Below are 23,427 nucleotides of genomic sequence, written 5' to 3' on the forward strand. Positions count from 1 at the left end.
TACACACACGCACACACCTTAACACTGCTCACTTTCACTGTCCTACTTGTGTGTGCCCCCCTGTGATTGCTTAACAGGCTATCAGTGTAGGAGGAGTCTCCACCACTATCGGCACGTGTGAGATGGGAGAGTTGGGGGTGATGAAGAGGTGTGGAGGCGGGCTGTTTTGTTTTGGTATATCCATATAAGTGGCATTCCACAGCTGCCTACGTTAAGGATCTACCCCGGGGATTCACACAGTGGTGCAAATGTAATCAACCGAGTCAATGTGCCACCACGGCAAACTGGAACACACTGCTCTGGCGATGACACCCTCCATCCTCACGCCAGCAACACCCCCCCTCCCCTTCCCCCTTATCGCCTAACTTTCTAATACATTGGTTCCACCTCGCTGGGGCACAGCAGAGGTGAGGCTGTATATCCATGTGCCTGAAAAAGATAAGAAAACAAACTGCTCAACCATTTCATTATTTTTTTTCACCCTGTCACAAACAGCCAGGGAGGTAAACATTTTCTGCTGCGAGAGACAGTTGCCTGAAATATAAAGAGTGTTAATCCGAGCTCACTACATAGCAGGTTGAGTTATATTCAATCCCAGTTATCACTTCGGGGACAATGTCATCTCACCACTATAATACAGATGGTCCTGCTGCATGGGCAGATTTGATATGGGTATTCAAAGGCTGGTTAGATACAGCTGAAAAATGTCTCCATCTGGTGTTACTGCAGTAACTAGTTGACCTAGTAGGCAGTGATGTGCTGTTATGGTGCAGATGCCAAATGAAAAACACCACATCAGCTATGGAATGGCCTGGGTATGGTTTGAAATGTTTCAATAATGATGCCAATATGATATCAAACTTTTAGTATAGATACCAAAATTATATTTTTCAATGTCATAAATTGAGCAATACACAAAAACATTTTCATGTAACAAATATACCAAACTTCTACACTTTTACAGCATTTAAAGGGGAATTCAACCAATTTTACTAATCTGTTTACTTGTCATGAGGAGTACTACTCAGCCTGTGTTAACAAGGTTATGTTCACTGTTATTGCCGCTTTGGATTTATAGCAGAAATTCTGCAAATTACAAATGGTAGCTGGAAGCATTTACAAGGTAAAGTCTGGTCAAAGTGTATCAATCTATCAAGTTGCATTTTGAGAAGTATAGGAAATTTGTTTATACAAAGGAGTGAAATTCTCAGCCTCTGCAGATTCAATTTTGACCATTATTTTTTTAAGTCCACTTCTTGCAAGTCCTCCATCTTTATGGAAGTGTAATAATACATTTGTTATGCCATTTTAAGATAAGTGGCCACACAAGAACTTACCTGAATTAACTAGTGTATAAAATTTGCAAAAATGTCCAGATTGAACAAGGAATATTTGATCCAAGTGTACCAAAACAAGGCTAAAAATATGGGAAAGCATTCGATACCATCTATCAGCACTTGACAAGCTTTGAGTTCTTGTCAGTATCCAGAAAGCACTCAGGTTGAATACCCAGTGCTAACTCTAGCATGAACATCTGGGACAAACCTTTCACAGCAATGCATATTTGAAAAAAAAAAAACAGACTGTTTTTAATGAATAAGAGGAGGGAAGCATTCTTCGGTTCATCCAGTGCATGGGGATGTTACTGTACAGAGGGAGGGCTGGTTTAGGAATATGAGAACTTCTGATTTGTAAAGTCTTCACATATAAAGGTCAGTCCGGGTAAAGCATCTGCCTCTCACTTTGCAGAGGTAAACTAACAATAAAAAAAATGTTATCTGGAAAAAATACATATAAAAAAGGGGAAAATGTACACCGATGTTTGCAGTGAAACAGCTGGAGTCGCCCATGGGGGCAGAGGTAGCCTGAGTGTGTTAGGCTCTTCTCCTCTGGGTAGAGTCCTCATAAAGCATTGTCTCTGTATTGCCACGGTGAGCTCCGTTGCGGCGTGTCCTGCTGCTGTTATACTACAGCGTACTGCTGATACAGCAGCTCCCGGATCTTATAGTAGTCGTCACACAGGCAGCCTTCCAGCCCAATGCGTCCGGCCTCCGTCTGGACAAGGAGAGAACAAAGATGCACAGCTCATCAGGGTCCTGGCATAACATTCATTAACACTTTGTATGACACGCTTTCACCTTTAAAATGGTAGATACACAGGCCTGAACACTGCACAACTCTAAAATTAACATTTTCTCTATCTGCTCCTGTGTGCTTGGGATCAAAAGTGTCTAATGAATCAAGTTTTTCACAGTTAAATAGAACACCCACACAGACATACGTGCTCCTTCAACAGTCTCAGTTCTCTTTGATTTCATTTTCTGGGTTACATCTATTTTAAGTTCTTGTCAATTATGCATTTTGTTGTTGGTATCCTGGCTCATTCCTACTTTTCCCCTTTAGTTGAGAGTTGTTAACTTCTGCTTGTGATTCTTTTTTATGCTTTTTTTTGGAGTTGAGATCTTTTCAAATGCCTTTTTTTTTTTAATGTTTTATCCTACTTACACAGTCTGTATTTGTTTCTCTCTGTGGTATTATTATATTATTATTTAATAGTGTGTAAATAAATAAACTCTATTTCCCAACCATCACAAAACACACTCAGACACTGTTTACTTATAATGTTCTGCGAAATTCTGACCAATTGTGTTTCATCATCTCTTTTCAGATGACATTATATCTGATGTTGTTGGTAAATAAGAATAATCTTGCTGGCCAAACTAAAAGGTTTTAAATATTAAACTACAACATATCTCTGCCAAGTCAATTGTCTGATTTTGGCTGACAGCCATCATCTGATAACACACACACACACACACACACAGACACATACAGACACACACACAGACACACACACACAGTATAGCTGGAGTCTCTAGACTCCAGGCTGAGCTGCTGTATTCCCTGCAGCACTGAAAAGAACCTTCCCACTGCATCGAAAAGCACTGCTTGCTCGAGATGTGCGATCCATCATCAAACAATGTGAGAAGCCGAACGTGTCGTACTATCTTTGCAACGATATTAGCGTGTCTTATGGTGACAACTTTCAGCTGTGCATCGCTACTTCTGATGGCTCACTCGACAGATTGTGTGGCAATGAATACTCGTGTCACTGGAAATGTGTTAGTTGTTTTTTCTGTTTGCTGCAGTGATGCATTATTGTCCTCAAGCAAACTCTGCAAGCTGAATCTAATGCCTTAAAAGGGAATAATGTAAGAGTGTTAGGAACAAGAGACAGGATATGAAAGGATGTTTTTTTTTTTTACTCCTCTAGTGTGTAGTTCTTAGAAGAGTTTTTAATTCTTGATTGGCTATGCAGTATACCATTACTCATGTGACTAAGCCTTCATATGAATCAATATGGAATAAAACCAAAAAGTTCAATGTTATATTTTCTGGCGTAAAACGAGCTGGTGCCATATGTCTTCTGTGCTGGCCACTTTCCCTGTTTAGTGCGAGTGGCGAGTTGCGCTGCAGGGAGCTGATGGATAGCACGCTCACTGAGCCGGGGGGAAGGACACTCACCCTGCGGACGGCCACCATGTTGTTGCATACCAGTACTCCTCCCACAAACTCGGCCTGGATGCCCTCTCTCAGCAGGACCTGCTTGAAGTCAGACAGGCGAGGCTCGTTGATGAACACCGACTGATGCCCTGGAATCTGGAGGGAGAGTGGGAGACAGTTGCTTAAAAAGAGGCTGTCTGAATTGCTTGTCCGCCCTTGTGGACAACCACAATTATATACAAGCATCAAGAAAAAAGTTTGGACCATCTGCAGTTATGAGTCCCATGTGTGTCTGCTTTGGGATAACCTCTTATCTGCGACTCACCTTGGGCAAATTGTGTCTGAACCCTTTTCCTCACAACACTGAGTCTTTCTTAGGGCATGAAAATAAGAGTTTTGGTCCACTGTCTCCGAAAAGTCCTCTGCTGCTCGTATCTTTTTCCACCAGCAGAAGTCATTTGCATGAATGTAAAATGAACGCAAAGTGCCTCAAAATGAGGTTACCTCCATGATATGAGTGGAAAAGTCGGCAATGCTTCCACTCGAAAGAAAATCTCTCGATGCTTAATTAAAGCAATGCACCATCTTTGGCTTTCTTCCCTCTTTTTTTATATGATCCCATCAGTTTGGGGTGGGACGCTTCACTGATTCAATACTATTGACCTACAGTATGTCCCAGTTAATAGCGCAATAACAAAATGTTAAACTTGTTCCAAAGTGATAATTTTAAAAGCTTAATGACCACAAATTTATTTTCCACACATTTCCCCCCCAAACTCATACCAAGAATTAATCCCGTCAGTGCCGAGCTCTGCTGGACTGTGACTAATCAGCACATGTTCCCTGTTCCCTCACCTCATTCGAAGGCAGCGGCTCCAGCGTGGGGATGACGTCGCTCTCCTCCGACACCTCCTTCTCATCCTCTCCGAACAGGTTCTTTATGGCCCGCTGGGCTGCCACCACGGTGGAGCTGTGGTCCACGCTGAGATCAGGGGCGATGTCCATGGCCAGGTCGCCGTCCTCCGCCTCCTCTTTCACTCCCTCCTCCAGCATCACGCCAGTGTCCACTTTCACCACGCGCATGTCCAGCACGCCGTCGATCCACGCCAGCTCTGTGTCTTTGGCCTTGCAGAACTGCAGGGAGCTCACCAAGGAGTCTTTCAACCGCACCTTCACCACAAATAGATAATAGAGGGTGAAGAGGTTGCTTTTATACTCTAGCGTGGGCGTTGCTAAAGAAATCAACCTTGCAGCAGTTCACCAAAAGGATTAAAACACAAATAAAAGCCCTGATAATGACAGATTTATAAGATTTTACAACTTCAAAGCAGAATATGTTCAATTTATGAATCTAATAAACACATTTAAGGGATAAGATGTAAACTCAACAGCCAATCACAAATGAGGCTGTGGAATTTAAATGGAAACCAAGCTGAACTGGCTGACCTGGTAGATGTGCGTCTCACTGGTGGCGTCTATCGTCTCTTGAAGTTTGGGCGTGTAGACTTTAATGTCCTTGCTGAAGGCCTTGCAGGATTCGGCCAGGTCCAGGCTGGCTTCTGGCGGCCCGTGAACGATCACCAGCTGTCTGGGCTTCATCTGATTAATAATCTTCTTTATGGAGTCACCGTCGGAGCGACCTTCATAGTCTATATATGTAACTCTGGCTCTGTCGAGGTGGAGGGGAAGGAAGGTGAAGACAGGATAAAATACTTTTAATACTGCTGATTTGTCGAGCATTACTTTAACACGAGCCGAGACAGGATTTCTTGACGGAGTTGTAATTTATGGAAGAGGAGTTTGCTGACTTGACATCGTCCTTTTTCAGCGACACACTCAAACAGTTATGCTCATTCATATTTGGAGGCCATCCAGCACAGTGCAACGCCACACTGAACTGTTGGCCACTGATCAACTCTAACAGGCGTTTTATGAGCAAGAGGAGAGCATTTCCTACAGAGTACTAGCAAGATGATCACTGACCTGATTTCAAGATTTTCTACACTGGAGATGCATTTTGTGGGGACGACAGAGAGGTCCTGGTCCATGGGCTCATCACCATTGGTCATCCCTGACTCCAATTTGCTTTTCTCCTCCTCTGTGGCTTGCAGTTCGGGAACAAGAAAGTCTTCTAACCTGTGAAAAAACATGTTGGTTAACGGACTAACTGCTAATTCATACACATCAGGTGTAAGGCTTCCCATGTCTACGTCCATCTCTCCGTACCTGATGACTTCTCCGTACTCGTCCCATTTGATTCTCTCCTCGTGTGTGGGGAACATCGGGTAGGACTTCTTGGCTTGTTTGAAGAAACTGCCTTTGCGGCTCCCCTCGCCCTTCATCATCAAGTCGTGGTGTTTGGTTTTCACGACGGCTGGCTGATCCAGGTCGTCGTCCATATCGCTCTCGTCACTGGAGTCCACATCCACCCTGCGAGTGCATCAAAATAAACATTAGTAGTCCACATATTTACATTTTTTCAACGTATTTTTGCTGTATATTTTTTTGACTATAAATGTTACTGCATGAACACACGTCATGACTCTGGTCCCATGTTTCATTTAAATAAACTAACAGACTGTAAAATTATATAAATCAAGTGAATAAAGCATGCAAACATAAGCATCAGCAATAAGAGACGTGCACCCCTTATGCACCCATGTGTATCTCTTCTGGGACTTACTCTTTTGCTTGTTCAAGTTTTTTAGCAGCTTCTTTCTTTATTTTATCATTTTCAAGGAATTCTTCCAGTTCCTTGCCTTCCAGCTTCACTCTTTTCCTCACCTGTCACGATGAGAAGAGTATGAAAGATAGTACATGATGGTGAAAATGACAGAATGACACATATTGTTGTTTCCTCAGCTAGGTCTGAATGTGGGGGACAGAAGCCCCCCCCCTCGGGACAAAAGAAGAGATTAATCTACACCCCCCCCTCCCCCATCAAAGCAAATCAGCATCATGACTGCCGGTGTCACCTCCAGATCCAGCATCTTCTCTCCAGGGTTGTCGATGAGGTAGCGGGCCAGGGTTCCGGGTGTGGTGCGATAGGTCAGGATGATGGAGTTTTTGGTGTCTTGACACCACTGGATGAAGAGTTCTCGAGAAAAGCCAGATTCCAGGTCTGGCTGGCTGCACAGCACCACCTTCGGGCTGGGCACCCGGGCCAGGTCTGCCAGACTGTGGCACAGAGTCAAGTGACGGAACTGGAAGGGGTTGTTTCTCTTGTCCTCAAAGCACCTCATGAGCTTGTCACTCATCCACTCCACCTACACACAGCGGGTAAAAGCGATGACTTGTACAGATATTCTTTAAATGTGCTATGAAATTATAATATGCTGTCACGGTGAATCTCTGTGACTGATACCTGGGATTTGGAGAACTCCACTACATTGTAGCTGACGTTGTTAAGCAAGGCGAGCGGGTAAGCTCCGAGTCCAGCATCCTTTGTCCTCCAAATTTGGTCCAGGAGCTGAGCCAGCTCTAACACGCGACCAGCTGTATCCACGGAAATAAGGACATTACCGTCACCACGAAGAGTCTCCATGACATTGGCTGTGAGGAAAGAAAAAAGAAGAATAAGATGCATTATTCACCCATTATATTACATTTCTCAGTGTTACAGACATAGAAGGAGGAGTACAGGCTATTCTCTGACCAATAGAGGTACAAAGGGTTTAAGATGAAAGGATATAAAGCAAGACAAACACTTTCTGATAGAGAAGAAGAAAATGGTTCTAAGTTTTCAATTGTGATGTTGGAATCAAGTCAGGAAAGTCATAATTACTTACCTTGACTGAATACTCTAATATGTAATTTAAATACTATTACTATAGAGACCTGTGAAGATGACTTACTAAGGAGCTGCTCATCCCTTTGTTTGCGACGTGGTTGTACATATGTAGCATTGAAGGAGTCTGTGATAAGCAAAGAAGGACGACTGATGCTCTCCAACATGCATCCGTTCAAGTGGCTGGAATTGAAAGAAAACAGAGTAAAAACAGGCATGAACTCAGAGTCAAACTAAAAACAATATTCTTCTTTACATGCGTGTTGTCTTTGTTCTCACATCTCTCTCTTGTGGTTGAAGTCCACAGCATAAACAACCTCCTCCTCCCCGTCCTTCACAATTTTCCAAATAGTCCCTCCGATCATGTGACCAGCCGGGAGTGGTGTAATGGAAAGACCGTGCCCTTTCCCTGTGAGGTACAAATCAAATACAAATCATATAAATACACTTTCGTGCCTACGAGACATACACAAGGCTGACTCCTGACTGTAACTCACCTTTCAGATTGACAATCTGAGAGTATTTCAGTTGCTGGATTTTGTCAAATGCACAATCCACATCGTCGAGGGTGAAGAGTGTGAAATCTTCACTGTTGTTTCGAGACTAAGCGGAAAGAAAAGGAACATTATAAAATAGTAATCATGCATTCAAGCTGTATCTATAAATGATTTTACATGCATGCACCCACCCACGCAGCAACATAGATGTTTCATGCCACAGTTATTATAGGTTAAAATATGATGGTAAACATCAAAGTTTCCTGAAATCTGACATTTAGCACTATAATACAGTACAGATAAAGTACTTCTGGATATAATTACTGCGCAGTCATCTGTACATTGCAGCTTTATTGGACTCTGCATTATTCAAAGTTTAAGACAGATGACTGGAAATCACTCTTGAAGCAGCTCAGTGTCCCATGTCTTACTTTTTCATTTATATTTCGCAGTGAAATTGACTGACTGATTTCTGGAGTGCAAGGCCTGTTATACCTGGGCTTTTAAAGGCCACCTAAACTGACTGCTGCTCTACAAAACTTCTATACATCACTACTAACAAATAGAATGTGATGCTTGCAATCTTTTGACACCCATAAGCCAGGCACACCTCATGGCTAATGTTAAGAAGGTCACGGGCCAGAGTGGCTAGAACAGGAAAGACACGAGCCTGATCCTCTATTGGTTTACTGTGTCCTATTTGAAATCAATGATAATCACAGCAATGGAAATGATTGTATAGACTAAAAACGGTACATCATCACATCACCACACAGCACTCTCTTACCTGGTATAGATCATACATGAACATTTGCCCCATCTTGTAGACAGGTATTGTGGCATATATAGTGCAGTTTAAGCCCAGTTTCCCCACAGCGTATGGCAGGGCTCCCAGGTGTAAGGGGTCAGGATGGGAGAGAAGAACAGCATCAACCTGATGGACATATCTGGGTGGAGAGTAATGGACATCACACATTAATATTGTTATAATTCATATAGCAGGAGGAGATGTAATCAACAGATGGATGCCACAATTACCGTTTCATAGCATCAATAATGTCCATTGAGAAGTTCTCATCCCAGCCACAGTCCAGGAGGAAGCGGAATTCATCCACCTGCAGCAGGTAACAGAGGGCCGACTCCTCCTGGACCCCCGACACGGCTGTCAGCTTGATAATGGACGTCATTGTCTTAAATTGTCAAGCTGCAAATACAAATGAGTTACTATTAGATTATGCTAGACTATAACCTAAAGCCCTCCTAATGAACAAAACAATATGAGCGACCGACCACAACATATCCAATTCAAGTATGTTACAAGTAAAGAAAACAAAGGGAAACTGTAGTCCAATTGTGCGTTTAAATAGTACGATATTTTAATACCATGTTACACACGTTAGCCTTGTGAAATATACCCCTAGTCTAACAGTGAGTACATTTAAAGTAAGCACAGTTGGTTGGCAGGTTGCACAATTAAATATTGTAAGAAAATCACCCGGCAAAGTCTGCCTGTTTAGCATGCTAGCTACATTTGTTTAGCTAGCGGATTTAAGCTGCTTGAATCGACAAAAGGAACACACAAACATACCAATAAATATGAAATAGCATAAATGTATGCTACTTGGGAGTAGAAACACAACAAACGAAGTTATTCTATATTTCCAGCTTTAAGACATGTTGGCTAGCGTTTATGAACACACTTGTCGAGCAGCATCATGGGTGAAGGAACGTACCAAGTGTGGGCGGTGTCAAATACAAATAATTTTATGTGGAATCACCCAATAATAATTTTGTCCTACTATAGATAAATAGAAATACGTATTTTACATTAATATTGTAATTTTATCGTGTGTAAATTATGTTTTAGCTCATTCATCTAGAATGTACACTAATAATAGTATTTGTATCGTTTAAGTAACCACGTCGTATTTGCCCAGTTGGTAGAGTCCAATGTCCTCTGCCTGCTGAATGAAGAGCTGAAGGCCACGACTTGGTGTAAACATAAGGTAATGTTTTTCATATTCCCGTGTTGTGTCTGCTTATTGGGCGTATACACACTATAGAGCATTTGTTATGGTAAACACCCTTTTCAATTTGTATCCCGAGAAACAGTTTCCAAAGGAAAAATGATACTTGCTAAATGTAGCTTGCTAGTCGATTAGCCAGCCAGGTGCTACTAGCTCTGGTGCGATGAGTTGGTTCCTCAAAAGTAAAGAAGATAGCTATATTTTCAGTGTTTAGCTCTATTTGTTGAGTAGTAAGAATATCAGGACCGTGCAAATAGTGAAATAACACACACTGCATTTATAGTCTTCATGTGACCGCTGTGTTACAGCCGCTGTTGATTGCAATATATGTGTAATTGATGGACCTTGAGATTTAGATATGACTCTCATCTGGCAATTACTTCTCTGGAATTATATAAGTTGGAAAATATAAGGGTATGAGGTTATCACGATTTGTCAGGTGTACTTCAATTCTGTAATGCTATTAATTTCCAGTCAGAAATAAAGTTGATCAGTGTTATGTGTGTAGCAGCCTCAAGATGGACTGTCCTAAAACAGGTGATAGCACAGTTTACAAGGTTCACAATTGGACATATCAAGAAATGATTTAATGCAGATCCAGTACAGTACAGTTGGTGTTTATGCTGAAGACACAAATTGAAACACACTGAAACAACAGAAAAATGTGAGTGACAGGTGGAAAAACCTTCAAGGATGCTTGATCAGGGCACTCTGCACTGCATGCCTTATTCAATTAGAAAAGGAGGACAAATATAGAAGGAGGAGAAAGAGATCAAGAAAAACAAAAGATAAGAAACAATAACCAAACTAAACCATAAAAATACAATTTATAATGGCTTTATTTGGGGGCAGTTTACTAAGATGATCCATAACAATAGCATTACAGAGATAAAACAAGCATATTATGGCTTTCTAAAAATTAAAATATAAGATGGCAGAGCGTGCTGTATCATTGAATCATCTGTAAATTTAACCAAACTGTAGCTGATAGATAGGCCTGTGTTTACAGTTGTATCAAGTGGAATGATTGTAGAACTGATGATTGTAGGGATACTGTTCATGAAACCTTTTCTTGGCCTTATGATATGCAAGCTCATGCATGTATTCAGTTTTCTTAACCATGCAATAGTTGCACTGGTTTGTTTTGACTGTGTTAAACAGATCTCCACTGCAGCAATACCATGATCTAACTTGGTGTGTTCACATTGTAGATGAAACTGATTCCCTAAGTGTGTTAAATAGATATCTGATAGCAAACATCAATACCTCAGTATTAACGTTGCAATGTGTCTTCTGCTTACATGTGTAGGAACCATGGTTAACTTTGTAGCCATTGCACGCGAGCATTGGGTGAACATCTTGGTGCCCATGGGTTTTGTGATTGGATGGTACCTCGACAAACAACAGGACCAGAAGCTGACAGCTTTTAGGAACAAAAGTGCTTTATATAGCAGGTAAGAATCAAAAGTAAAACAGCTCAGTAAATGAAGGAAGTCATGTGATGACGTTTGTGACTGTATACCCCACAGACTTGATTTAATGTATGGGGTTTTTAAATCTGCAAGATAGTTTATTGACTCAGGGAATACATGAAGTTGCAGATGCAGTCACTCAATTTACTTTTCTTTCCTAACCAAATATTTAGAACATGATTTAAGATTTGACTCATTTTAGATTAGAACCAAAAAGTTGAATATAGCCTCTAGTCTTGTGTTTAACTTGTCATTTTTCACATCAGAATCTTCTCAGTATTTTAAGTTAAAGCAGAAGTTTCATTCCTGAACTGAATGATATGAAGGTCATCTAATTACAGATGAGGTATGGGAACAGTGTGATGAAAACTGTCTGACTTCTCTTCTCTACAGGGAGCTGAAGACTGGCGAGGAGGTGACCTGGAAGTAGACAAACCAGCCCTGGAACTTGTCCTGTCGTCTGTGGGTGTGAATGACTGATGGGTGCTCCTCAAATTATAAATATTTAAGAAGAATCCCGTTACCTGTTGTTTGAGTTGTATGATTCAATAATTAAAAATGCTCTTTCTCATCAAAATTCATTGTCAGTGATTTGTGGGTGATGAAATAACATTCATTCATCATTTTCATTTTTTAGAAAACAGATTTATTAGATGCTGAATGGCAAGAAAATTCATAAATGACTTCAGTCAGCACATCCACTCCAGTAGAGCCAATGAAGACAACACGGGGCGAGAAGTGTTAAGCATTGAAAAGATGTACGAAGACAATTTGAATCCATTCACGCAAGACCGCTACAGACGCGCTGCGGTGTGGATAATCCCCCTCTCAAAAAGCAGCTCAGCCAAAGAGATCTGGGGAGGAAAAAAAGGGCAGCATTTAAGGAAACACTCAAAGCACTTAATTCATAAAAACAGGCTTTAATGTAAGTCATTTCAAATAAAAATAAAAAAAGTGGATGGTAAGAGAAATAAAAAACACATACCCTGTCCTCTGCCAAATCACATGGGAAGCTTCCTACACTCACAAATTTGGGATATGAATGGATGAGGGACTCTATGGCATCTGTGTGCTGGAAAGAAAAAGCAAATATTAGATGGTGACAACATCATTAGGACACTAGAGAACATAAGACTTGTGCAGATCCCATCTCTACCTCTGGCTTTATTTCGAAACTCTTGAGCTCCTCTTTGTGGTAAACTCTGGAGTTGTCTGTGGTGTAGTAAAGATGAACAGTGTCTCCATCACTGCATAACCTAAAAAGGAGAGAACACTTATGAGCTAAAAAAGAATTTCTGTTTATGGATCATTAAATCTCACACAGTCTAAAAACATTACGCTCCACATTTTGAATAGTTCTTTCCAAAACTTGGTGTGAAACGCAGTAAAAAAAAAAGTTGCATTACCTAGCACAGCCGGCACGGATGAGTCTGACTCGGGTCTGGCTTGTGATACGTGCACCTGCGTCCATAACCTTCCCACGCTCCCACCTAACAGGGGCTCCTTGCACACTGCTGGCTAATTCCTCTGTGGGGAGACGGCATGAATATGTTACACGCAGATGGATTTTGTATCTCAGAGCTGGGATCAGTGCGTACTCTGGTGCTGCTCACCAGCTGTACTTTCTGAATTTTATAGTGTGGTAATTCCCAACCCTGATGTATCATCATATACCTGAAGAGAGCATGGGAGGCAGGCAGTCATGGAGGAAGTGTCTTGCTTTCTGATCCACGGCGGCGTCTATCGGGGCATAATTTGTAAGCTTCTTCATCAGGTTCTCAATTCTTGAAAAGAACTTTGTCCTGCGTGGATCATCCTGTGCAATGGAGAGTTTGGTTATTAGTGGTTAAACTGTGAAAAGCCAAGTATGGTAATGTTGGCTGAAGGTGATAAATACAAAATTACCTTGTCAGAATTCTGTACTCCCATGTATGTCAGATAATCCAGAGGTAAACCCTGTCTGAACTCCACATCCTCCTCCATTGCTATTTCCAGTGCTGCTGGAACCACCTGAAAATATAACCTTTCTATTTATATACTGCAGTTTTTTTTTTATCTTGAATAAAGATACAGACATATTTCTTTAACATAATGATTAGTAAAGTGAAACATCTCATTGCTGTGCTTGTTTAACATCTTGCTCAACCTGCAGATTACCAGTTAGCAACCCAGTGGGAGTGGTACTAAATTATTCTTTTTCCCTTAGATAATCTTTAAATTTGTTTGTATGTTCATTAATTATTAAAACATGTGTTACCACTGCTCCACTAGAGAAAAACTGCAGTAGCATAAATGCATATTTTATCGTATTTTTCCAAGCAAAGACTGATTATTAGATGAGCAAATGTAAAAGCTTCCATAAAGCACCAAAAAGTAAAATCACTGTTACTTCACATTAATCACAGCTGATTGTGCCATTGGTTATTACTTGTAAAGCTTATTCAGTATATTTCTTCTTGAAATGAAATGAAATCACACCCTGATGCTGCTGTCTTTTGTTCAACACAAAGGTTTCTGATTCGAGCCTTTGCTTTCATCACACTGTATTACCTTATGTAGCAGATCCCCCCAGCTGTTCTTCTGGAAGGAGGAGATGGTGATGTGCAGGGAGTGAACGTCTGGCAGGCAGTCGCCCTGGTGGATGAATCCTCTGGGGAAGTAGAGGAGATCGCCTGCTTCTAACACCACTTCCAGGATGGGCTTCCCGATCTCTGCCTGATCGAAGTTGGCTGGAGGGTTGAAATGCAAAGCAGTTAGTTACAACTGAGCAATGTGTTACCTGTCTCTGAGTAGCTGTGTTTAAAGCTGAGAGCGTAAATAATTAACTTTAAACCTGTTCCCGACAAAACTGAGACAAATTGCTTTCGCTACGAGAAGCAAAACTACAAAATGAATGAATTCTTTTTAACTCACGACTTGAAAGCACAGGCAGGACCTCATCTTCTGTCCTGAAAACAGTCACAAAACAATTTCATTATTAAACTAAGGCTGGGGAGCATTAAACATGAAAAGCCATCACCATAAATGTTGCTTTTTAAAAAATCCAAACTACATGAAATCAAGGTGTGTTATGACCCACACATTATATAAATGTAGAGGTTACAGAAAGTGTTTCATCCTGGACCTGTGGGTTTAACCTGCTGTATCTCACCTGGGGTTGTACACTCTCCAATGCTTCTTCCCCTCCAGCTGAACCACAAATGCCTCAATGTCATCATAATGTGGTGCGAACCCTTGTGTTCCAGGAGGCGTCAGGTATCTGATTGAATAAAACCATAATTTAATACTGAAACAATAACGGACACATTACACCTTAAGGCTTCCAGCAATTATTTTACCCTCCTCCTGGTACTTACACATTAGCTCCTGCCATGCTGCCAAACTGCTCTTGAAGGGTGGACAGCACGTTCCACACTGTGGAGGAGAAAGCCTGGGGATTCAGCAAACGGAGGGAGCAGCCACTCTGGAGATATGGAGATAATTTCAGTTACTAATCTTCAATGAGATTGCCGCTCAGGTGGTGTAATGATGCGGCTAATGCCCCCCAGCGTTAAATGCCTTATAGCTTGCAGCATAGAAAACATTAAAGATAACATCCTGCTTAATAAAAGCAGTCATATAACTGCATTTTAATAAAGTTACGCCTGGGAAATTTTAAAAGAAGAAGAAACTTTAATGACCCCTGTGGACAAATATGGTGTAGCTAATTTGCTGCAAAGGGCCCAATTATTAGGAATATCATCGGAGCCATAAAAATACATAGTCACAGTAATTTAACATTAGAAATAATCACTCCCTGGTAGCATAATGCTTACAGTGCATATCAAATAACACATAGTCCTTGCTTTGATTCCAACTGTGGACCAACCAAAAAAACAACAACAAAAAAAATGAAAAAATGATGTATAAAATGGTGTTGTGGTCATTATACCTCATAAAAGTCCCACACAGTGAAGGGCAGAGCTCTCCCTGGAGGATTGTGCGTCTCCCTCTTGCCATTAGTGTAGCTTGTGACATCCAGGTTCACTCCGTACTGAACATCCTCCTTAAAAAAATCAGCCCCACAAACATGTAAATCAGCATGACATTTATTTTTCTTATAGATGATAAAATACCTAATAATATGAGATGTATGAGCGGATCAGTCATGTTTTTAGATTATTACCTGTCTGAGTATGCGATCAAACTCTGCTGTGGAGAACAGTCCCTTGTAGTAATCTGGATTTTTACGCTGAACGAGAATAGGCTTCTTTTCCCAAGTATCCCTTAAAAAGGAGAAAAAAATATTATAGCCAGTGAATGTTTCAAGAAAAGAGTGTGATGATGTTACAATGTCACTGTAGGATCCTTGTGTTTGATCAAGTGAATTTGAGCCATATAGCATCAAATAACCAGTAACCTTTTGGCACAATCTTGATTACTGTACTATTTTCCAGTTGTTTTCAGGTATTTATTATGTACTTCTCTACTTCCACAAACGTGTTAAACTGTGTTCTTTCTTATTGCAATTATACCTTGTTCACTACTTGAGAGTGTTTCTCCTGGCTCGTGAATCACTTTTGGATAAAATCATTTGCTGAATGACAACGATGTAATCACAAACACGCAGAGTTCAATACCTGAAGAAGGCCTTGGCAGGGATCGGACTGATAATCCACTGGAAAAGTTGGCTCGCTCTCTCCCTGCTGTTGTTGACTCCCGCCAGCTGGACCAGCAGAGCATCTAGTGACTCACCGTCTCCATTTACACACTCCTCTTCCTCCTGTGTAACAAAAAAGAGAGACTCAGTGAAGCTTAAATGTAACTGTATGCTCATTTCAGGGTATGATGTCACACTGTAATCTTCATGGATGGTGATGATGGTGACTTTGCACTCCATGACATTTAAATGACCGCTGATTGTGGACACACACTTACATCTGTCATTCTCTTGAGGCTCTCTTCTTTTTTTGCACACTTTGGCATCTTCTTTCTTATTTTCTTCTTTTCAGTCTTTATCTGTGCTTTAACTGTGATGGTCTTAGAGACTGCAACCCCATTCTCCTTTTTCTTTTTCTTCTTGGCTGCCACCTAAAAAAACACACACAAGTTAACATGAGGCTGAACATAGTGAAGATAGGAGGTGTACACTGGAGAAGTGAGCAGGATGTTTGCAGCCAGCAGAGTGTGAGGAGGGCTGAGCTGGTGTCAGTATATATGCTCCTGCTGCAGCTCTAAGACTGAGTCATTACCATTATTATATATTATATTATAATATATTTAACAGTGTGTACCTGCAGTGAAGGCTTTTTAGCAGGTGGAGGAGCAGGTAGGTCTGTTGACAACGTCTTATACAAAGCAAACGCAGACATGTGTTGTCTCTCCATTTTCCAGTCGGTACCTCACATACATCATCACCCTGCGCCGGCTACACTCTCTTCTTCTACAGTTAATTATGTACAAACTGCCCTCTAACAGGCTCACTACCGCCGCCTATAGATGTACTCTGCCATGACACGTCAAGGACCCCTGAAGCCTAAACTGAGACAAATTAGACCACAGACCCCCATTTGTTAAGTATATAAATATTTTATTATAGAGGTGTATGAAGCACATGAACAAAATAGTTATACATTCTGTCATTGTGTTACTTATAAATGGAATTATAGTGAAAATAAATTATTCCTCTTTTTGTTGTGCCCCCTTTGAACCCCTCTCGAGGACACCTCGGGGTCCTCAGAGACCACTCTGAGAACCACTATACTACATAATATGCACTGCCAGTGACAGATCAAACTGGTTAACAGACATAAATACAAATATACGTGTACAAACACAATATAAAATGAACAGAAGAACACTCACACCAGGACACAGTCTACAATATTCAGTGTCAAGTGGAAGAGCCTGTATATTGTTTTACATAACTTTATTTTATACACATTTTTTTTATTCAGTTATGAGGAGTTATTTGTATTATGCTGTACTTCACTAGTTTTATATTTATTTTATTTTTTATTTTCAGGCTATTTTTAAAAAAATCAAATGTCCACTAGTTTCATGCTGAATGTGTTATGTACAGTTTAATCTTATTATTTCAGTAGTAGATTTAATTGGCTGTTTCTTCAAGTTCTTGTGATGTTATTTCCCATATCCCTATGATGAGAAAAAATTAATTAGTTGTTCATGCTTTTCATCAAAGCATGTCTGCAAAAACAATTGGTTGTGCATATTTCCCATTTATAGTATCTTTGTTTATTGTCTTTGTTGTAGTGTTTATGTTTAATTTTATGAGCAGTTCATTGTATACTAACAAGAAGGCAAAGAAATATGCATTGTAATACGGTGCTGAATATGTAATAGAGACGAGCACAAATAAAACAAATGGAAACACAAAAAGTACAAAGTTACTGGAAATAACATCTGTTTGCATTTTTGCACAAAATGACTGTGGATTTCGGCCCTCATCGTTTACACTACACCTGTGTAATCTAATTATATCAAATACAACAGCTCTTTCATCAAAACTTATTTTTATGCTCATACATTTTTAGTTTTTGTTGACATTTTCAGAAAGTTGATAATTCTACTTTATGTTTATTATCATACTAACGTGGTGGTGGTTGTGTACTGGGATGAATTATATTGACTGGTGTGTTCCTAATATTTGCCCCCTTCATCTATGTTAATGGTGCCCTAATACACCACCACCACCACCCACTATGATCCTCAATGATAAACATAAAGTAGAATCATCACCTGATTGACCATGTCAACAAAAACTGAAAATGTATAAACTTCATAAATGTAGATTTTATGAAAGAGCTGTTGTATTAGATTGAATGAGATTGCACAGGTGTACCTACCTGATAAAGAGGCCAGCGAGTGCACATTGAAAGTACATTTGAAGGGGATCTTTTAATAGTCAGTGTAAAAATTATTACAGCGAAGAAAACCTCTTTCACTGTTTCTATTGACACCTGGCAGTTGTTTTAAGACATTCTTAAATATCGCACCTGTCCTTTAAATGAGTCACTAAGTAGTACCCTCTCTGACCACCAGGGGGAGCGTTCCACCAATCTTTAATGTTTCTGAATAGCACAGTTAATCAACACTGTTTCCCACAATGCTTTGCTGCGTTGCTGTCGCTCCAACAATGCAGCTTTTAATGGTGCTGTGAGAGGTGCGAGATGAAAACGCAGCGACACCGCAGGCTTGTCCGGACCCTGTAGTCGTCAAATCTCAGCACAACGAGGTTTTTTATTGCGTTGACAAACCTGCCGGGCGGCTGTGACTCCGTTTTTCTCTGGACATCCTGGACTCTTTCCACTGGGTGAGTAGCTGCTGAAGCTAACATTGGTTCGCCAGTGGAGTAGATGGCAAATTCATTTTGTTGTGGCCACTGCTGGCTAAAGCAGGCTAGCTAATTGGCCAGATAAGATATATGGCCCCTTGTGTCTTTCCCCTGCAATACCCCCTGGTCCACATCTAACACAGGGGCCACATGTGCTCTCTTTTCGTGTTGTGCCTTTTTTTTCCTGCGGGATTTTCTACCTTTTAATCCAAATGTAAAAGGCTGGTAGCTAGTTTTTGTGAAAGACTTTGAGCCGCTGCAAGTCGTGAGACTGTTTTGCTTTGATGTCCGCTGAGGCACACGTCAACCAAGCCGGTGTAGTCTGCATGTACTGCCAGGGCTTGTGCAAAACTGCTATGGTTATTAATATATTGGAATATTTGGGCCCCCGTCTGATTATCAGACTCACCCCCCCTTCCACCCCCTCCCAAAAAAAAACAACATGCCGCTCTTGGAGTCTTGAGTATAATGTCACGCCAAACTCTATTTAAAAAACTGTCAATTTAGTGTTAACCTTTTTACTGGCCAACACGCATACAAGAATGATTCATGCTGATTAAGAAATCCAGTGTAATCTTCTTGTTGATACGCCTACAAGTGTTTGGCCATCGTCTTGGGCATCTCATACATCTAAATGCTTTAAAACTGTTATTCCTGATACTGTAGTGACAATCCAATTATAAAACTTAAATGACTGGAAATTGAAGCTGTGTTGGGTTGTTCAGATAAGGATTAGGACTTAATTACTTCTCAAAACTGAGTAACATGGTTGAAATCTTGCTCTGTCAGTTATGCTGTACCCTTGCCATTGAGTATGATGGCATAACTGTAATATAAAATAATGTCCTTGTTATGAGATTCAGAGATCAGCTGTTAATGTTTATATCAATCACTGATTTGACCCCTGTTTCATTTCATCCTGCAGTATTGATTCCCTCCAATACTGTTTAAAATGTAATAACAAGTTGCTATCAAAGCTTTTATGCCTAAACTCACCATTGATTAGGCTCTGTTGGCAGTCCCAATGATACCATTTGAAGCTAGATTAAACCTTTTAAATGCATAAGGTCATACAGTTCATCTAGACCACAATCAGCCTGCAGAATGTGGTGAAACAGCACTTCTCCATAACAGTTTTAACAAGTAAATGAACATTATAACCTTCACAGAGGCAGGGTTGATTTGAGGGCTGTTGTATCAGTTTTCAGTAGGTGTACCTAATAAACTGGCGACTGAGTGCAGATGCTGTGTAATTCACATCGTGGTAATCAGCCAATGTCTGATGGGACAGAGGAGCTTAGTAGTCTCCTCTACACAGAGAATCTGAGGAGGAGGAGAGCTTCCCCTGTGCACTATGAGAAATATGCCCCAGTATCCACTAATAAAACCAGGCCTACAATGTTTGTGGGAACGCTGTGGTTACTGCCGCAGGGGCATTGTTTTTGAAAACATGTTTCAGTTACCAGTAAATCAGTCCTCACTCAGATTTCTAAGCCCAGTGTTAATCATTTAATAGCTACCGTGCCAGAGTTGTTGGCCCAGAGCTGTGTGGTCAGTTCATTTGTGGCTGTAAGGGCTAGCATGCATCATTAGAGCGGGCCTCAGAGATGATAATTAAACCCCTCTGTTAACATTTTTACTTGACAGGAAGATGGTTTAACTAATCACAGTGAATGAGTTGAAGACATGTAAAAGATTATTGACATAGTCTGAAGGCACAGCTTGATGGGAAAATAAAGTTGTGGAGCATGTACTGTACGCAGTGTCCTGGTTGTCCTTTTTTTCAGTTCAACTCTCGTCCCGCATTCATCCCAAAATGAATTTAACGTTGCATCCTCCCCGGGACAACGGGAGGGCAGCTTGAGCCCTGTGTGCTTGCTGATAAATCAACTTATCAGACTTAACTTGAACGCATGTTTTGGACAAATTTATGCAATTTGTGTTCATGATGCTGACCGTTCCTGAACTCTGCATTGATTCAGCCAGCCATCTTGTCTGCAGGGAAAAGCCAACGCCCACACATGGGTGCTTTTCATTAAGCTAATTAATGCTTCCTCCCGTCCTCTCTCCTCTGACCGTGACCCGGAAACTGATTTCCTTCCGACCATCATCAAGAATCTTCCAGTCCCTTTAAATGCACCTTGAGGAGATGAGGAAAGAGGAGCTGACCTGACAGGACAGTTGTTGTGGTTGTGGAAACAGCTTTTATGTAGAACCATAATATATGTGATTGTAATTCAGCAATTCAGGAGAACCACCTGTGTTGAAGACTCAGTCTTCCTGCTAACTACAGTCATACCGACACTTACCTGTAAGCACTGCATCATCAACTCTTTCCAGCTTGTTTTGCTGTGATTAAATGCATCAACTCGTGTCACAAAACTCCCCCATTTTCCAGACGACAACAAAATGAACTTAGATTCGTCTTCGTAGACTGACGCAAATTCACACCTATTTGTATCTTTGCATTGAGTGACATGTAATCCCGCTCTGCATAAATTTCACTTCATATTTGAGGTAAACACACCATAAGTCGTGTTATTTAGAGGCATTCTTCTATCTCTGAAACATATTTTCTGGGCTGAGATATAAACAGCAGCAGTCTAGAATTAAGATGCTGATATGGATTTTTATCTTCAGCCATCTAGTTAAAACAAGAAAAAATTACCAAGCAGCTGTTTGTATGATTTTGACCCCACCTCCCTCATCCCCCCCAGTTATGCTTTTATTGGACCACAGTGTGCATTAATATGGACTGAACAGGGCAGTGCACGTTCCTCTGTGGAAAGGCATATTGATCTTCATCTCATAAAGTCATGATTGCCACACAGTCATTGAACGATTTTTTTCATGCGGTCTCCAAGCACTCAGCAGCTGTCACAATGCAGAATAATGGCAACATCAGCACTTTATGACAACGATGATTTTGTAATTGTTAATGTGCCCTCATTAAAGACTTGGAGACCTGCCTGATGTCGCAATGTTCAGATTTTTTAAATGTGTAGAGGCCCTTGTTGTAGTGGTGTAATTAGCATGGTTATCATACTTGGAGAATTTAGCACTTTACATCATTAATAGAGTTCATATGACACTCCTTGGGTCTACTTTTTTAGGAGTAATAACACAAAAAAAGAGTGCACAGTTTGAACATCTGGCAGTGAACAAAGTCATGTCACTGGTGCTCCTGTGTGATATTATCTTAAAATGTGTGTGCTGTTCTGACTTAAGGGCAAAAATAGACCTTTTTCACATGACATCATGGCAGAAAGAAACACACATGTAAGTAATATCACCAGTGGCTGTAATCCAGAGTCCTGGACTCAGTGGCTCTCAGTAGAGATGGGAACGAGAACTGGTTCTACTCATCCAATCCATTGGAATCGTATGCCTCCGACGTTATCCACGCTTCTCATCGATGCTCAGGAATGTGATGTTGAGGGAAAAAAAAGTGGAAGTCAACAGCGTGGGCGGCTTGGCCTCCAGACAGTAATCTTCAGCTATCTTATGATTCATCTTCAAAAAAGCCAGCAGATGCTATTATTTTTTGACTTAATGAGTAAATAATTACCTTTTGTGAGACAAATGTGAATTAACCCCGTCACTCAGGGTAACGTTAGCAAAACAGCGTTCAGCAGTAATATGAGACCAGCTGACCAACACACAACTGCAGTATGAAACAAGTTAAACCAACTCAGAGGTGAAGAAAAAGAATAAAGAATAGAAATATAGAAGGAATTAGCTCAGCGGTCAGTCTGTTTCACCTCAAAAATCTTCACAGTTCCAATCCCTATTACTGAGCCACTTATATGAAGTACAGTCATTATTAATGTTACCTGTTATCGGTGTGGTGTGCTCTTGAGGTCTGAGTCACCATCTGAGAAAACACCACAAAGGATGAGCTAGGCCTCATACGACTCATATACAGAATACAGTCTCACATTTTAAAGACATCATGACTGTTAGTAGCAGGAAGAGCACAGGTGATACTAATAAAAATTAATGATGCTCTTCTTTCTAATTATCTCAGTGGCCCATGCTAGTGACATCGCCCCAAAGTCCTCTGTGAAAAAGCTCTATTGGAGGAGTGGCAACTTTAAAGGGTCTCTGTGGAGTTTTGTTGTAAACAAAGAAAAAGTGATGCTTTCATTAAGCATTACTCGCCTCAAGGTTTTTAACAAAGCTTGATTTTCTTTGTAGTATTTTAAATCCTGCATTGTTTACATCCATGTTTGTTTACTAGCTTGCAGCCTTCTTCTTCAGAGCATATATCGGTGCTTTAAAGCCACCTGTAGATGAGTGGAATAGTGTGGGGGGGGGGAAAAGGGGGACCCACTTGTTAAAAAAACTGCTCCACAGCGCTACTAGAGGTCAGAAAATACCCTTTTAAGCTAAATACAATCACAGTACACACTCATTCCATCTATCATCTGCTGTTAAAGGTGGCCAGTATATGCCTAGATAAAAGTGGTGTTGACCTGTCTGTTTTGTTGCACATATCTGTAAGAAACCCAGCAGTATAATGAGGTACAGTCAGAGCACCTTGGTAGGCCGGCGGGGGCTGTAAAGCAACTCGCTCCACCCAAAAAATTCCTTCATCCGCTCTGACGTAAAACCAACCATTTTGGCCGGGATGTCTTGTGGCCCGGTTGTGGTTTGACAGCACCCCCCCTGTCATCACCACACTGGAAAAGGGCTTATATATGGAATGGAGTATGCTTGCCCCGATTTCTGATTTGAGTATGATAAAGAAATCACAGGCCTGAGTAAGAGCGTGAGTTTTGCCTGTGATGTCAAACAGTGAGGCCTA

At 40.9% G+C, this 23,427-nt stretch overlaps 4 protein-coding genes across 4 annotated transcripts in view; 2 read left to right on the forward strand and 2 right to left on the reverse strand.

Moving 5' to 3' along the window:
- Positions 1-867: 867 nt before the first annotated feature.
- cpsf2 (cleavage and polyadenylation specific factor 2) lies at positions 868-9,507 on the reverse strand. Its single transcript, XM_053336644.1, has 15 exons — positions 9,377-9,507; positions 8,827-8,992; positions 8,576-8,735; positions 7,789-7,894; positions 7,571-7,700; positions 7,359-7,474; positions 6,869-7,056; positions 6,480-6,770; positions 6,188-6,288; positions 5,731-5,934; positions 5,488-5,640; positions 4,951-5,173; positions 4,360-4,674; positions 3,526-3,660; positions 868-2,055 (listed from the first exon to the last, which is right to left on the reverse strand). Exons 2-15 carry the CDS (start codon positions 8,973-8,975, stop codon positions 1,963-1,965), a joined length of 2,364 nt encoding a protein of 787 aa, XP_053192619.1. The 5' UTR covers positions 8,976-8,992; positions 9,377-9,507; the 3' UTR covers positions 868-1,962.
- Positions 9,508-9,700: 193 nt separating this feature from the next.
- On the forward strand, positions 9,701-11,864 carry LOC128377090 (NADH dehydrogenase [ubiquinone] 1 beta subcomplex subunit 1-like). Its single transcript, XM_053336980.1, has 3 exons — positions 9,701-9,794; positions 11,125-11,269; positions 11,681-11,864. Exons 2-3 carry the CDS (start codon positions 11,130-11,132, stop codon positions 11,715-11,717), a joined length of 177 nt encoding a protein of 58 aa, XP_053192955.1. The 5' UTR covers positions 9,701-9,794; positions 11,125-11,129; the 3' UTR covers positions 11,718-11,864.
- A 46-nt stretch (positions 11,865-11,910) lies between these two features.
- riox1 (ribosomal oxygenase 1) lies at positions 11,911-16,666 on the reverse strand. The gene is made up of 15 exons (XM_053336968.1): positions 16,561-16,666; positions 16,205-16,357; positions 15,907-16,049; positions 15,453-15,552; positions 15,219-15,332; positions 14,644-14,750; positions 14,439-14,546; positions 14,201-14,235; positions 13,838-14,016; positions 13,193-13,297; positions 12,962-13,103; positions 12,694-12,814; positions 12,444-12,543; positions 12,273-12,359; positions 11,911-12,141 (listed from the first exon to the last, which is right to left on the reverse strand). The coding sequence occupies exons 1-15, from the start codon at positions 16,651-16,653 to the stop codon at positions 12,082-12,084; spliced, it is 1,647 nt and encodes a 548-aa protein (XP_053192943.1). The 5' UTR covers positions 16,654-16,666; the 3' UTR covers positions 11,911-12,081.
- A 1,792-nt stretch (positions 16,667-18,458) lies between these two features.
- extl3 (exostosin-like glycosyltransferase 3) overlaps positions 18,459-23,427 on the forward strand; it is a 30,545-nt gene continuing 25,576 nt past the window's right edge. Inside the window, exon 1 of the mRNA XM_053336962.1 lies at positions 18,459-18,599. The gene's annotated coding sequence lies outside the window, so the exon portion shown is untranslated. The remainder of the gene's footprint in view (positions 18,600-23,427) is intronic.

The sequence above is a fragment of the Scomber japonicus genome, chromosome 17 (genome assembly GCF_027409825.1).
Source record: "Scomber japonicus isolate fScoJap1 chromosome 17, fScoJap1.pri, whole genome shotgun sequence".
Classification (NCBI taxonomy): Eukaryota; Metazoa; Chordata; class Actinopteri; order Scombriformes; family Scombridae; genus Scomber; species Scomber japonicus.